The sequence below is a fragment of the Acipenser ruthenus genome, chromosome 39 (genome assembly GCF_902713425.1).
Source record: "Acipenser ruthenus chromosome 39, fAciRut3.2 maternal haplotype, whole genome shotgun sequence".
Lineage (NCBI taxonomy): Eukaryota > Metazoa > Chordata > Actinopteri > Acipenseriformes > Acipenseridae > Acipenser > Acipenser ruthenus.
Window position 1 is genome coordinate 6,756,418 of NC_081227.1, and position 16,219 is coordinate 6,772,636.

General features: G+C 52.4%; 1 protein-coding gene across 1 annotated transcript in view; it reads right to left on the reverse strand.

Moving 5' to 3' along the window:
* Positions 1-10,913: 10,913 nt before the first annotated feature.
* LOC117966633 (trehalase-like) overlaps positions 10,914-16,219 on the reverse strand; it is a 14,598-nt gene continuing 9,292 nt past the window's right edge. The window contains exons 11-15 of the mRNA XM_059009755.1: positions 15,974-16,191; positions 14,527-14,638; positions 14,183-14,295; positions 11,723-11,776; positions 10,914-11,402 (exon numbers count right to left, since the gene is read on the reverse strand). Of these exons, the coding sequence (XP_058865738.1) occupies positions 11,265-11,402; positions 11,723-11,776; positions 14,183-14,295; positions 14,527-14,638; positions 15,974-16,191 (635 nt within the window). The 3' untranslated portion in view covers positions 10,914-11,264. The remainder of the gene's footprint in view (positions 11,403-11,722; positions 11,777-14,182; positions 14,296-14,526; positions 14,639-15,973; positions 16,192-16,219) is intronic.

Sequence of the window (16,219 nt, forward strand, 5' to 3'; positions counted from 1 at the left end):
GCTGCAGTGTGGAAGGCAGGGGGTTTGAGGAGCTCAGTGGTTATATAAAGAAAGTGCTGGGCTGCAGTGTGGAAGGCAGGGGGTTTGAGGAGCTCAGTGGTTAGATAAAGAAAGCGCTGGGCTGCAGTGTGGAAGGCAGGGGGTTTGAGGAGCTCAGTGGTTAGATAAAGAAAGCGCTGGGCTGCAGTGTGGAAGGCAGTGGGGTTTGAGGAGCTCAGTGGTTAGATAAAGAAAGCGCTGGGCTGCAGTGTGGAAGGCAGTGGGGTTTGAGGAGCTCAGTGGTTATATAAAGAAAGTGCTGGGCTGCAGTGTGGAAGGCAGGGGGTTTGAGGAGCTCAGTGGTTAGATAAAGAAAGCGCTGGGCTGCAGTGTGGAAGGCAGGGGGTTTGAGGAGCTCAGTGGTTAGATAAAGAAAGTGCTGGGCTGCAGTGTGGAAGGCAGTGGGTTTGAGGAGCTCAGTGGTTAGATAAAGAAAGTGCTGGGCTGCAGTGTGGAAGGCAGTGGGTTTGAGGAGCTCAGTGGTTAGATAAAGAAAGCGCTGGGCTGCAGTGTGGAAGGCAGGGGGTTTGAGGAGCTCAGTGGTTAGATAAAGAAAGCGCTGGGCTGCAGCGTGGAAGGCAGGGGGTTTGAGGAGCTCAGTGGTTAGATAAAGAAAGAGCTGGGCTGCAGTGTGGAAGGCTGGGGGATTGAGGAGCTCAGTGGTTTGATCAAGAAAGCGCTGGGCTGCAGTGTGGAAGGCAGGGGGTTTGAGGAGCTCAGTGGTTTGATAAAGAAAGCGCTGGGCTGCAGTGTGGAAGGCAGGGGGTTTGAGGAGCTCAGTGGTTAGATAAAGAAAGCGCTGGGCTGCAGTGTGGAAGGCAGTGGGTTTGAGTAGCTCATTGGACAGAGAAAGTAAGAACTGGAAGAAGCCATTAAAAAATGAGTAATTTCCTGCAGGATGCAGCTTGCTAAAATTATCCTCTGTACAAAAAAACAGAACAAAAATAATCACCTGTCTCTTTGCACTGCGATGCTCGCTGCAGTACTGGAGGTGTCACGGTCTCATGCAGCTGTGAGCACTCAGCCCAAATCTACCCAGAGATGACCTCTTAGTCAGCACGCTGCCAAGGGGACCACACACAGCGGGGAGAGAGGAAAAACACTTAGCGAGCTCCAGAGGCTTCCTTCCCATCAGCACACCTCCTCTTCCCCTGGCCAGGGAATCCACTTTATAGCAGGACCCTCACAGCCAAGCTCCCCAAGCCCTCCTGTCTACTCTGCTGCAGCGAGGTCCTGCTGCTTCTAGCCTGGCAGGTGACTCTCCCCAGCTCAACCCAGGATATACACTACTGGCTTTTGAACCAAAGGGAGTGAGGGAGGCACTGTGCGCTAGTAGTTAGAGCTGAGAGACTGGGAGGGAGGCAGTGTGGTCTAGTGATTAGAGCTGAGGGACTGGGATGGAGAGAGGCAGTGTGGTCTAGTGGTTAGAGCTGAGGGACTTGGATGGAGGGAGGCAGTGTGGTCTAGTGGTTAGAGCTGAGGGACTGGGAGGGAGGGAGGCAGTGTGGTCTAGTGGTTAGAGCTGAGGGACTGGGATGGAGGGAGGCAGTGTGGTCTAGTGGTTAGAGCTGAGGGACTGGGATGGAGGGAGGCAGTGTGGTCTAGTGGTTAGAGCTGAGGGACTGGGAGGGAGGGAGGGAGGCAGTGCGGTCTAGTGGTTAGAGCTGAGGGACTGGGAGGGAGGCAGTGCGGTCTAGTGGTTAGAGCTGAGGGACTGGGATGGAAGGAGGCAGTGTGGTCTAGTGATTAGAGCTGAGGGACTGGGAGGGAGGGAGGGAGGCTGAGTGAGTTGTTAGCAACGCTGAATGAGTCATAGCTGTCAACACCGAATGAAATCTCAGACATTTATTAATGGGAGAGTAAATTGTCCTGAATCGTCCAATGCATCTCCCTAAATAATTCACAGGCTGAATAATTGTGGGCGATCGTGTTTCTCACCCTGGAGATGCGCGGTACATACAGAGAGATGCTGTTTGAAAGGAAATCGCACGGCTCTATAATAAATGAGATTCTCACATTACAGTTTAAATAGCAGGAAAGAGACAGGCAGGGAGCGCTCCACTGCCAAAGCAAACACTCACACTGAGCGCTCAACAGCAGCGGCACTGTGCATAGATTCACTCTGCAAACTCTACTGGATCAGTCCACTGTGCAACACCAGCAGTGTGTACTGGATCACGCTGTGCAACACCAGCAGTGTGTACTGGATCACGCTGTGCAACACCAGCAGTGTGCACTGGATCACGCTGTGCAACACCAGCAGTGTGTACTGGATCACGCTGTGCAACACCAGCAGTGCAGGCACTGCGATAGCAATGCAGACAGACAGGGGCACTGCAATAGCAATGCAGACAGACAGGGGCACTGCGATAGCAATGCAGACAGACAGGGGCACTGCGATAGCAATGCAGACAGACAGGGGCACTGCGATAGCAATGCAGGCAGACAGGGGCACTGCGATAGCAATGCAGACAGACAGGGGCACTGCGATAGCAATGCAGACAGACAGGGGCACTGCGATAGCAATGCAGACAGACAGGGGCACTGCGATAGCAATGCAGACAGACAGGGGCACTGCGATAGCAATGCAGACAGACAGGGGCACTGCAATTGCAATGCAGACACACAGGGGCACTGCGATAGCAATGCAGACAGACAGGGGCACTGCGATAGCAATGCAGACAGACAGGGGCACTGCGATAGCAATGCAGACAAACAGGGGCACTGCGATAGCAATGCAGACAGACAGGGGCACTGCGATAGCAATGCAGACACACAGGGGCACTGCGATAGCAATGCAGACAGACAGGGGCACTGCAATAGCAATGCAGACAGACAGGGGCACTGCGATAGCAATGCAGACAGACAGGGGCACTGCGATAGCAATGCAGACAGACAGGGGCACTGCGATAGCAATGCAGGCAGACAGGGGCACTGCGATAGCAATGCAGACAGACAGGGGCACTGCGATAGCAATGCAGACAGACAGGGGCACTGCGATAGCAATGCAGACAGACAGGGGCACTGCGATAGCAATGCAGACAGACAGGGGCACTGCGATAGCAATGCAGACACACAGGGGCACTGCGATAGCAATGCAGACAGACAGGGGCACTACGATAGCAATGCAGACAGACAGGGGCACTGTGTTAAAGACTGGCGTGTCTCTGATCTCAGTGCCTCTGTGTTAAAGGCTGGTGTGTCTCTGATCTCAGTGCCTCTGTATTAAAGGCTGGTGTGTCTCTGGCCTCGGTGTTAAACGCTGGCGTGTCTCTGATCTCAGGTCGGCTGTTTGTCTGGGTGCTGGTGCCAGTAGGACAGGGAGACTGAGATCGTCAGTCTGGATCTCAGTCTTTCATGTGCTGGCTTCACACAGCTGAGAGATTAAGAGCAGGGAGGCCTTGAACAAGCATGTGGAACAGTTTGTGCTTTTAATCTAGCGTGCAGCGTTTATATACTGGGCACTTACTGAGCAGGGCACCAGGGACAAGAATCTTTAGGAGTAAGGATTTTCAAAAATGAGAACAAATTATAGAAAAAATAAATAAATTAATTATACTGTCTTGTTTGTGTACCTTCCCCAGAAAGTTAGCTTCAGCTGCAGGCATCCTAACACAGCATATAAATCTGTCTGTCGTTAACCCACTAAAATTGATCAAATTAACACATTTTGGTCCCCCATTTCAGTGCATACACTCTCTCACTCCCCCTCTCCTCTCCTCTCCCCTGTCCTACCCCTCCTACCCTCTCTCTCCTGTACTACTCTCTACTCGCTCCCTCTTCTACCTTCTCTCTCCTGTACTACTCTCTACTCGCTCCCTCTTCTACCCTCTCTCTCTCCCACCTCCTGGTTCTGCTCCTGTCCTTGCTCTCTGCTGGTTGGTAATGCAGTTTGTCTGCTCTGGTCCTGTCCTTGCTCTCTGCTGGTTGCAGTTTGTCTGCTCTGGTCCTGTCCTTGCTCTCTGCTGGTTGCAGTTTGTCTGCTCTGGTCCTGTCCTTGCTCTCTGCTGGTTGGTAATGCAGTTTGTCTGCTCTGGTCCTGTCCTTGCTCTCTGCTGGTTGCAGTTTGTCTGCTCTGGTCCTGTCCTTGCTCTCTGCTGGTTGCAGTTTGTCTGCTCTGGTCCTGTCCTTGCTCTCTGCTGGTTGCAGTTTGTCTGCTCTGGTCCTGTCCTTGCTCTCTGCTGGTTGCAGTTTGTCTGCTCTGGTCCTGTCCTTGCTCTCTGCTGGTTGCAGTTTGTCTGCTCTGGTCCTGTCCTTGCTCTCTGCTGGTTGGTAATGCAGTTTGTCTGCTCTGGTCCTGTCCTTGCTCTCTGCTGGTTGCAGTTTGTCTGCTCTGGTCCTGTCCTTGCTCTCTGCTGGTTGCAGTTTGTCTGCTCTGGTCCTGTCCTTGCTCTCTGCTGGTTGCAGTTTGTCTGCTCTGGTCCTGTCCTTGCTCTCTGCTGGTTGCAGTTTGTCTGCTCTGGTCCTGTCCTTGCTCTCTGCTGGTTGCAGTTTGTCTGCTCTGGTCCTGTCCTTGCTCTCTGCTGGTTGCAGTTTGTCTGCTCTGGTCCTGTCCTTGCTCTCTGCTGGTTGCAGTTTGTCTGCTCTGGTCCTGTCCTTGCTCTCTGCTGGTTGCAGTTTGTCTGCCCTGGTCCTGTCCTTGCTCTCTGAATCACACACACACACTGTCCACACTGACAGATACACACACTGTCTGCACACACACTGACAGAGACACACACACACAATGAGACACACAAATGCCTTTTTTACCTCTTTAGGTAGCAGCCTTCTATTCTATCTCAGAGGCTTCAGAGCAGACAGCTGGTTCACTGAATGCAGCCTGGCAGTTCTTTGATAGATATCATCGACGTTGCAAAGTCAGGATGCTGTGTTTAATAGTACAGTACAAGATTCTGTAATAAGAAGTCTCATTATTATGATGACTTATGGGTAAGCACCAATATGAGGAAGCAGGAAACACGCTGGCACACGCATACAAAACACACAATGATTGAATTGTGCAGCGTGACGCCAGAACAGTAATCTGATGGCCTGTTTAAACTGGTCGGAGTGCAGCAGCTCGTTACCTTAACAGCCCTGCTTCCCGTTCCCTGTGAAAGGACAGCGGTGTGGTTTTCCAGATCACCATCTCATCATCATCACATCATTAAATATGCATCTCCGCGGTTACGACGAGACAGCGAGACGGGCTGGAAGGCTGGTCCAAACTACTCGTCATTCCCCAACTGGAATGGGACCAGAGTGCGTAACCATGACATCATGAACATCAGCTCCAACCACTAGACCACACTGCCTCCCAGTTCCTCTGCTCTAACCACTAGACCACACTGCCTCCCTCTCTCCCAGTCCCTCAGCTCTAACCACTAGACCACACTGCCTCCCTCTCTCCCAGTCCCTCAGCTCTAACCACTAGACCACACTGCCTCCCTCTCTCCCAGTCCCTCAGCTCTCACCACTAGACCACACTGCCTCCCTCTCTCCCAGTCCCTCAGCTCTAACCACTAGACCACACTGCCTCCCTCCCTCCCAGTCCCTCAGCTCTAACCACTAGACCACACTGCCTCCCAGTCCCTCAGCACTAACCACTAGACCACACTGCCTCCCAGTCCCTCAGCTCTAACCACTAGACCACACTGCCTCCCAGTCCCTCTGCTCTAACCACTAGACAACACTGCCTCCCTCCCAGTCCCTCAGCTCTAACCACTAGACCACACTGCCTCCCAGTCTCTCTGCTCTAACCACTAGACAACACTGCCTCCCTCCCAGTCCCTCAGCTCTAACCACTAGACCACACTGCCTCCCAGTCCCTCAGCTCTAACCACTAGACAACACTGCCTCCCTCCCAGTCCCTCAGCACTAACCACTAGACCACACTGCCTCCCAGTCCCTCTGCTCTAACCACTAGACAACACTGCCTCCCTCCCAGTCCCTCAGCACTAACCACTAGACCACACTGCATCCCAGTCCCTCAGCTCTAACCACTAGCCCACACTGCCTCCCCCCTCCCCCAGCCGGGATGGCATGGTTTGGGACGTCAGTTTGAATCCAGCTGGGGGTTGAGAGAGGCCCTTGAGGGATTAAGGTTTTGAAAAGTAAACTTGAACTGTCTCCATCTGGAACGGGTAAATAGCTTGTCTGAAAAAGAAAAAAAAAGCACAATATGAATTGCTCCTGGCAACTTGGATATGCAATGTGGGGTCAATTATAATAATGAGGCTGTGTTCAGTGAAAAAAACAGACTGTACTGAGTACATGGACACCAAGCCTAACACAAACACACACACACCCTGAGACACACACACACACACACACACACACACACACACACACACACACACACACATACACACACAAACAGACTGTACTGAGTACATGGACACCAAGCCTAACACAAACACACACACACACACACACACACACACACACACACACACACATGCACACACACTGACACACACACATTATCAAACGCCACACACATGTGCAATCTGAACATTATAACAAACAAAACAAGCAGAGTTGTTTGTAAATTATTCTCCATCTTGTGCATCTGCATTGGGCTTTCTGTGTTTTTAAATTCTAACAATGAGACAGACACTGCCTCCCTCCTTCTCTCCCAGTCCCTCATCTCTCACCACTGGCCCACACTGCCTCCCTCCTTCTCTCCCAGTCCCTCAGCACTCACCACTGGCCCACACTGCCTCCCTCCTTCTCTCCCAGTTCCTCAGCTCTTACCACTAGCCCACACTGCCTCCCTCCTAACCCTTCATTACAGCTCAGTCCTCATCTCTAATATCTAAGCCAGTCTGTCTCCCTGGTCGTGTTGGGTTGGAGTGCTGACTGCTGTTTCATTGAAAACGCTCAAGACAGACTGAATTAGCTCAATGGTGATGGGGATGCCGGTACTTCGGGTTATTTTTGACGAAAAACAAATCTGGTGAAGAGACAGACAGCGGGGTTGTGCTGCCCCCTCAGTGCGCCCGTGCGGTCAGGGTTTGTGGGTTTGTGGTTTTGTGGTTCAAACGGATGGCCTGCTTATTAATTGAGCGGCACTCTGGGTAACCCGTTCACTAAGCAATCCTGTAATCTGGGATGCTGATTGGTCGGTCCCTCCAACATCTGGACAGCAGCTTGGCTGAGAGAGAGGGGGGGGGGAAGGCACAGTGTTTGGGGAGAAGTGGATAGCAAGAGTAATGCAAGAAGTGCAGCACAGGGACAAAATGGAACAGCAACCAGAGGGGAGGGAGAGCGTCAGACTGTAACCAGCCCTGCAACTCTACAACCTGCAGACCCTGAGCATGAGAAACACACACCTGCACCAGACAGCATGATAAACACACACCTGCACCAGAGACAGCATGATAAACACACACCTGTACCAGAGACAGCATGATAAACACACACCTGTACCAGAGACAGCATGATAAACACACACCTGTACCAGACAGCATGATAAACACACACCTGCACCAGACAGCATGATAAACACACACCTGTACCAGAGACAGCATGATAAACACACACCTGCACCAGAGACAGCATGATAAACACACACCTGCACCAGAGACAGCATGATAAACACACACCTGTACCAGAGACAGCATGATAAACACACACCTGCACCAGAGACAGCATGATAAACACACACCTGCACCAGAGACAGCATGATAAACACACACCTGTACCAGACAGCATGATAAACACACACCTGTACCAGACAGCATGATAAACACACACCTGTACCAGAGACAGCATGATAAACACACACCTGTACCAGAGACAGCATGATAAACACACACCTGCACCAGAGACAGCATGATAAACACACACCTGTACCAGACAGCATGATAAACACACACCTGTACCAGACAGCATGATAAACACACACCTGCACCAGAGACAGCATGATAAACACACACCTGTACCAGACAGCATGATAAACACACACCTGTACCAGACAGCATGATAAACACACACCTGCACCAGAGACAGCATGATAAACACACACCTGCACCAGAGACAGCATGATAAACACACACCTGTACCAGAGACAGCATGATAAACACACACCTGTACCAGAGACAGCATGATAAACACACACCTGTACCAGAGACAGCATGATAAACACACACCTGCACCAGAGACAGCATGATAAACACACACCTGTACCAGAGACAGCATGATAAACACACACCTGCACCAGAGACAGCATGATAAACACACACCTGCACCAGAGACAGCATGATAAACACACACCTGTACCAGAGACAGCATGATAAACACACACCTGTACCAGACAGCATGATAAACACACACCTGCACCAGAGACAGCATGATAAACACACACCTGTACCAGAGACAGCATGATAAACACACACCTGCACCAGAGACAGCATGATAAACACACACCTGCACCAGAGACAGCATGATAAACACACATCTGTACCAGACAGCATGATAAACACACACCTGCACCAGAGACAGCATGATAAACACACACCTGTACCAGACAGCATGATAAACACACACCTGCACCAGAGACAGCATGATAAACACACACCTGCACCAGACAGCATGATAAACACACACCTGCACCAGAGACAGCATGATAAACACACACCTGCACCAGAGACAGCATGATAAACACACACCTGCACCAGAGACAGCATGATAAACACACACCTGTACCAGAGACAGCATGATAAATACACACCTGTACCAGAGACAGCATGATAAACACACACCTGCACCAGAGACAACATGATAAACACACACCTGCACCAGAGACAGCATGATAAACACACACCTGCACCAGACAGCATGATAAACACACACCTGTACCAGAGACAGCATGATAAACACACACCTGCACCAGAGACAGCATGATAAACACACACCTGCACCAGAGACAGCATGATAAACACACACCTGCACCAGAGACAACATGATAAACACACGATCTGCGAAAAACAATGTTTTTCCTAGTAGGTAACATATAGGAGGGAAAGTGAGAGTTCCGAATGGATTCCCGTTAGGATTGATTTACCAGAATGACCTCGCGGTCGGTTGTCTGGGTATCTGAATCGTTACTACTAGCTAGCTGGATACAAGGCTGAGGACACAGCTGCATGGCTGGGACCCCCACTCCATTCAGATGAGGGGGGCACTGCTGTGTGTAAAAGCTCTGCTTCACAGCATGTACACTGTTACATTCCCTGCGGTGCCTCAGTTATATATATATATATAATCCCCCCCCACAGTGTTCCCAGCGACAGTAGAATAAAGAATAGAGGAGATTTCTCCGAGGGGGGGGGGGGGGTCACAGCTGTTTTTGATGCCTTTCCTGCTCTCCTTTGGGCCCCCTGGATGTCAGCGTGAGTAACTCTATCAGAGCAAAGCCCCCCAGGGCTCTGCACAGTAACACATGTCCTGCATGCCTCCACACAGCCCTCCCCGCTCACCTGACAGCCATTACTGCCAGCGGAGGCAGGTGCCACGCATCATTAAATCAACGCAGGCACGCACTGCCCCCTCTGAGCCGGCTTCCTCGCCTGGGCCGGTGGCCGGGGGGGGGGGGGGGGCATGTGGGGGCCACAAACAGGACGGGGGGGGGGGGCGTTAAATCTGGAAAACTCTGTTTTCACTCAAGAAAGATACTGTGTGTTGCTCATTTAGCCTCGCAGCTTTCTGTGTGCGAGTCTCTGGCCCTGACATCACCATCTGGGCTGGGAGGCTACCGCGTCACAAGCCCTGTTATTAATCACACATATATATATATATATATATATATATATATATATATATATATATATATATATATATATATATAATTGATGTATACGGATGAAGGCGCTGCTTTTTCCATCCAGATGAAGAAGGACTTGTAGTCTGAAACGTCCTGATTATAATAGATTTCTTATCAATTATTCACGTCAATGTACCGTCATGACCTCTTTTTGATTTTCCTCCTTTTGGTACACAGACGGTTTTCCTGTATCAGTTATTTATATATCCGGATATATAATCTTCAGAATGTAAACCGGTCTGTCAGCATTATCATAGTACTGATTAATCGCATCCCCATTGGAACCTGTTCGCAGCGACTACACTGATAACGTCGCTGAGTGTAGATCAGTCCTCACAATGTCATTGACAAAGCACTGGCGTCTAAACCACGGCATGCTCCCTATAAACAGACTACATCAGCTTTACAGCTCGATTTTATTTCGATTGAAAGACTTCATATGTGTTCGATGGCTGCATCTATCTAGCAGAAAATGTATTTGCATGACAGCAGCCAGAGATACACTCGTATGCACACTTGCAAACACACAGCTCAGTGCACAGGACGCTGTACTATTGAATAATGTATGAAACCTATTTGATCGTAAATCTAAACATGACTAAACGGCAGAGGGACACTGCAGAGTTTTGGTATCCAGCCGTTTTTAATCTTGCGAAGCCTGTTAATAAGAACATTGCTGCCACCTTGTGGCCAGGTTGAGTAACAACATGTTCCGCGCTGCAGAGACTCCAGACACGTTCAAAGCGGAACGCAGGCGACGTACGTTTCTTCTTGTGATACAGGGAAACCCAAACCGACACGCTGCTTAACCATTGCTTTGTCTTTTCCTTTCTGTTCAAGGAATCGTTTTTGTTGTGTGTGTGAATTTAAATAAACAGACGGTTGTTTTCTTGTTGGTAATAGGTTAAAAATGCCCCCCCCCCCCCCAAAAAAAAAAAATTGAGAGCGACTGCAGAATGTACTTTCGTATGACCAGCTTTGAGTGGAGCCTTCCCCCAGCTCCTTGCACTCGAGATGGGACGAGTTATTTCACCGGCCATTACAATCACCAACCGCTAGAGGGAGCCATTGCGTAACTTTTTATTTGTGATTCACATTTTCTTTCATTTTATTCAACACAGAGTTTTCACTTAGTGGCTAACTATTGGCTTAATCAGAAAAAGTAATACTATATTTCAATTATCGAGATAGTTCAGTTAAAATCAGGCTCTTCTTACAGTGCAGTAAAACTGCAATTCAAGACCCTCGGGTTTGTGATTCATTGATGGCTTATCTGATCATAGTAAAAATCTGTACAGCTCAAAACTCAAATGTTTCGCCTGGATATTCCCACTGAGGTGACAGCAAACGCAGTCTTCAGCACCGGCTATTTTCTATCAGCGGAAAGGTGCAGTGTGGTCCTTGGAGCGGCTGCAGTTCACATGAAGAACACCAGGGCGGCGCTAACGAGCCACACCAAGAGGCAGGTGTGCAGTGGAGGGCATCCTGATGTCAGCTGCCCCCCAAACTGATTCAGGAGCTGCAGGGCCACCCCATTCGTCCAGCCGAACCCCAGCTAGAGAACAGAGAGCCAGTCAGAGACAGGAACCCAAACAGGACAGCCAATCAGAGACAGGAACACAATCCACCAATGAGAAGGGACGGCAGGTACAGGGTTACACGGCCTGGTTTCATGTTGGGTTCATTCTCGTCTCTTTATCAGTCAAGAGATTAATGTCCACAGAGTTTAATAGCACTTCACACTGACAAGCTGAATTAAAACACACACACACACTAACATGACTTGCTTTGATCACTGTGACCTGTCAACTGAACTTCACTGCAACTCATGAGACAGCAGCACTTCCACACTGCAGGAGTAACACAGCCTCTCACCTGAACATCATACTCTCCACCTCCTCCTGGCTTCCCGTCTCCATTCACATCGTACTGGGGAGAGAACGGAGGGGAGAACAGGGAGGAGGAGGAGGGGAGAGAGAAGAGGAGAGAACAGGGAGGAGGAGGAGGGGAGAGAACAGAGGGGAGAACAGGGAGGAGGAGGAGGAGGGGAGAGAACAGAGGGGAGAACAGGGAGGAGGAGGAGGAGGGGAGAGAGAAGAGGAGAGAACAGGGAGGAGGAGGAGGAGGGGAGAGAAGGGGAGAGAAAAGGGAGGAGGAGGAGGAGGAGGGGAGAGAGAAGAGGGGAGAACAGGGAGGAGGAGGAGGAGGAGGGGAGAGAAGAGGAGAGAACAGGGAGGAGGAGGAGGAGGAGGAGGGGAGAGAAGAGGAGAGAACAGGGAGGAGGAGGAGGAGGAGGGGAGAGAAGAGGAGAGAACAGGGAGGAGGAGGAGGGGAGAGAACAGAGGGGAGAACAGGGAGGAGGAGGAGGGGAGAGAGAACAGAGGGGAGAACAGGGAGGAGGAGGAGGAGGAGGAGGAGGAGGGGAGAGAGAAGAGGAGAGAACAGGGAGGAGGAGGAGGGGAGAGAGAACAGAGGGGAGAACAGGGAGGAGGAGGAGGAGGAGAAGGGGAGAGAACAGAGGGGAGAACAGGGAGGAGGAGGAGGAGGAGGAGGAAGAGGAGGGGAGAGAGAGAGAAGAGGAGAGAACAGGGAGGGGGAGGAGGAGGAGGAAGAGGAGGGGAGAGAGAGAGAAGAGGAGAGAACAGGGAGGAGGAGGAGGAGGGGAGAGAGAAGAGGAGAGAACAGGGAGGAGGAGGAGGAGGAGGAAGAGGAGGGGAGAGAGAGAGAAGAGGAGAGAACAGGGAGGAGGAGGAGGAGGGAAGAGAAGGGGAGAGAACAGGGAGGAGGAGGAGGAGGGGAGAGAGAAGAGGAGAGAACAGGGAGGAGGAGGAGGAGGAGGAGGAAGAGGAGGGGAGAGAGAGAGAAGAGGAGAGAACAGGGAGGAGGAGGAGGAGGAGGAGGAAGAGGAGGGGAGAGAGAGAGAAGAGGAGAGAACAGGGAGGAGGAGGAGGAGGGAAGAGAAGGGGAGAGAACAGGGAGGAGGAGGAGGGGAGAACAGGGAGAAGGAGGAGAGAGAAGAGGAGAGTAGGAGGAGGAGGAGAGAACAGGGAGGAGGAGGAGAAGAGAGAGAAGAGAGAGGAGAGGAGGAGGAGGGGAGAAAACAGGGAGGAGGGGAGAGAACAGAGGGGAGAACAGGGAGGAGGAGGAGGGGAGAACAGGGAGAAGGAGGAGAGAGAAGAGGAGAGTAGGAGGAGGAGGAGAGAACAGGGAGGAGGAGGAGAAGAGAGAGAAGAGAGAGGAGAGGAGGAGGAGGGGAGAAAACAGGGAGGAGGGGAGAGAACAGAGGGGAGAACAGGGAGGAGGAGGGGAAGAGAGAGAAGAGAGAGGAGGAGAAGAGGAGGAGGGGAGAGAACAGAGGGGAGAACAGGGAGGAGGAGGGGAGAGAGACGAGGAGAGAACAGGGAGGAGGAGAGAACAGGGAGAAGGAAGAGAGAAGAGGAGGAGAAGAGAGGGGAGGAGAGAGAACAGGGAGGAGGAGGGGAGAGAACAGGGAGGAGGGGAGAGAACAGAGGGGAGAACAGGGAGGAGGGCAGGGGAGAGAAGAGGAGAGTCACATTCATGATTCAACTCCAGCACATTTTACTTTTCCTGAAACACATAGTGGAGATCAATTGTTCTGTAACAATGTGCTTTTTTTTCTCATAGTTTCTTCTTTCTGAATCACCCAGTAGAAAAAACATACATGTGACGTTACATAATCCATTTAGCACCGCCCACACCAGCCTCGAGCTGGGACGACGTCAGCCACAGTATGAGTCTGGGGTTGGAGCTGCACATTCCTGTGTATGCTAATAGGTGGGTGTCAGTCCTTGTATTAAGTGTTGAGTAGCAGTGACTTGAGGCTGAGTCACCAGGACCTGCGCAGACTTGAGGAGAAACAGCACACACACCGCCTCCTCAAAGAACACACACAAGAGAGCCGACGAGGAGAAGCAGCCGACTCACAGCCTGCGGCTTTCCTGGCGTTTATCCTGCTCACACTTAGAGACGGAGCTGAGGTTACAGCACTGCTGAGAGCAGGCAGGACGGGTTTACTGCACACAGCACTGCCTCTTCTGCAGTCCCCTTCTTTACTGAAACTACAAGGCCAGAGCAGTGTCTAACATGGGAGAGAAAGGCTGACAGATTTATATAATGCTTTTTGAAGAATCAAGCATGTGTGTTTTCTGTTCAATACACTGTGCAGTGCAGAGGGGCTCCTATCTCAAGCACCAGCAGCTTTCGCTCTGTGAATAGGAGACAGAAGCAGCCTGCTGTGCGCCTTTCATCTCAAATAAAGCAAAGATCTGCCGCTGAGCTGCTGATGAACCTCCAACGCTGTCCCAACCCGCTTACCTTTTCAAACATGGCTTTGTCTCGCTGGTAAGCCGCCCAGTTGGTTCGGATCCATTTCTGCGCGAGGTCAAAGGTCACCTGCTCTGCTTTCTCCGAGCTCAGCTTCATCAGCCCTGTCAGTCAGGCAGGCAGGCAGGGGTTCAAATCACCACACTGTAGTTACAACTGGATAACACATGTCTCAGTGTGTACTAATCAATATTCAATACAACCACTACCACTAATCATAATAGCTTTCATTAAAGGGTCCATGTGGGTACATGCTGTTCAGAAGCTGGTATTTTCCGATACAACACCGCGGTGTACTGGAGTAAAACAACTCCAGCACAGATCCCCGGTCTTACCTTCGATGATCATGAGCTGCAGGGGGGGCCAGGCGTTGGGGTAGTCCCACTGCTCTCCGCTCTCCATCTGGGACGTGGGGACGCCATTGCGGTACCCCAGCATCCCACTGTCCTGGGACAGACAGAGAGGGACAAGAGGACAGTCAGACAGGGGTGCGGGGACATTGTTTCAGTAGAGGACAGACAGGAAGACTATTTTCTAACCCTGCGTCACTGATACACTGACCTGCAGGTACCGGAGCACTTTCTCCACACGCTGGGCTCTGAGAAGCACCGAGCCCACGCTGATACACTGACCTGCAGGTACCGGAGCGCTCTCTCCCCCGCGCTGGGCTCTGAGAAGCACCGAGCCCACGCTGATACACTGACCTGCAGGTACCGGAGCACTTTCTCCACACGCTGGGCTCTGAGAAGCACCGAGCCCACGCCGATACACTGACCTGCAGGTACCAGAGCGCTCTCTCCCCCGCGCTGGACTCTGAGAAGCACCGAGCCCACGCTGATACACTGACCTGCAGGTACCGGAGCGCTCTCTCCCCCGCGCTGGGCTCTGAGAAGCACCGAGCCCACGCTGATACACTGACCTGCAGGTACCGGAGCGCTCTCTCCCCCGAGCTGGGCTCTGAGAAGCACCGAGCCCACGCTGATACACTGACCTGCAGGTTCCGGAGCGCTCTCTCCCCGCGCTGGGCTCTGAGAAGCACCGAGCCCACGCTGATACACTGACCTGCAGGTACCGGAGCGCTCTCTCCCCCGCGCTGGGCTCTGAGAAGCACCGAGCCCACGCTGATACACTGACCTGCAGGTACCGGAGCGCTCTCTCCCCCGCGCTGGGCTCTGAGAAGCACCGAGCCCACGCTGATACACTGACCTGCAGGTACCGGAGCGCTCTCTCCCCCGCCCTGGGCTCTGAGAAGCACCGAGCCCACGCTGATACACTGACCTGCAGGTACCGGAGCGCTCTCTCCCCCGCGCTGGGCTCTGAGAAGCACCGAGCCCACGCTGATACACTGACCTGCAGGTACCGGAGCGCTCTCTCCCCCGCGCTGGGCTCTGAGAAGCACCGAGCCCACGCTGATACACTGACCTGCAGGTACCGGAGCGCACTCTCACCCGCGCTGGGCTCTGAGAAGCACCGAGCCCACGCTGATACACTGACCTGCAGGTACCGGAGCGCTCTCTCCCCCACGCTGGGCTCTGAGAAGCACCGAGCCCACGCTGATACACTGACCTGCAGGTACCGGAGCGCTCTCTCCCCCGCGCTGGGCTCTGAGAAGCACCGAGCCCACGCTGATACACTGACCTGCAGGTACCGGAGCGCTCTCTCCCCCGCGCTGGGCTCTGAGAAGCACCGAGCCCACGCTGATACACTGACCTGCAGGTACCGGAGCGCTCTCTCCCCCGCACTGGGCTCTGAGAAGCACCGAGCCCACGCTGATACACTGACCTGCAGGTACCGGAGCGCTCTCTCCCCCGCGCTGGGCTCTGAGAAGCACTGAGCCCACAGCGGAGTCAGGTTGGAGGGGTAGAAGGCCTGGTGAGAAGAGTTGGTTTGCAGACTGTAGTCGAACCAGGCGCCCAGCGACTCGTCCCAGAACACGGCTCTCACCGCCTTCACTCGGATTTCCAGCGCCAGCTCAAACTGCTCAGCCATCTCGAGGTTACCTGTGGAGACACGGGTGCAAAAGTGCAG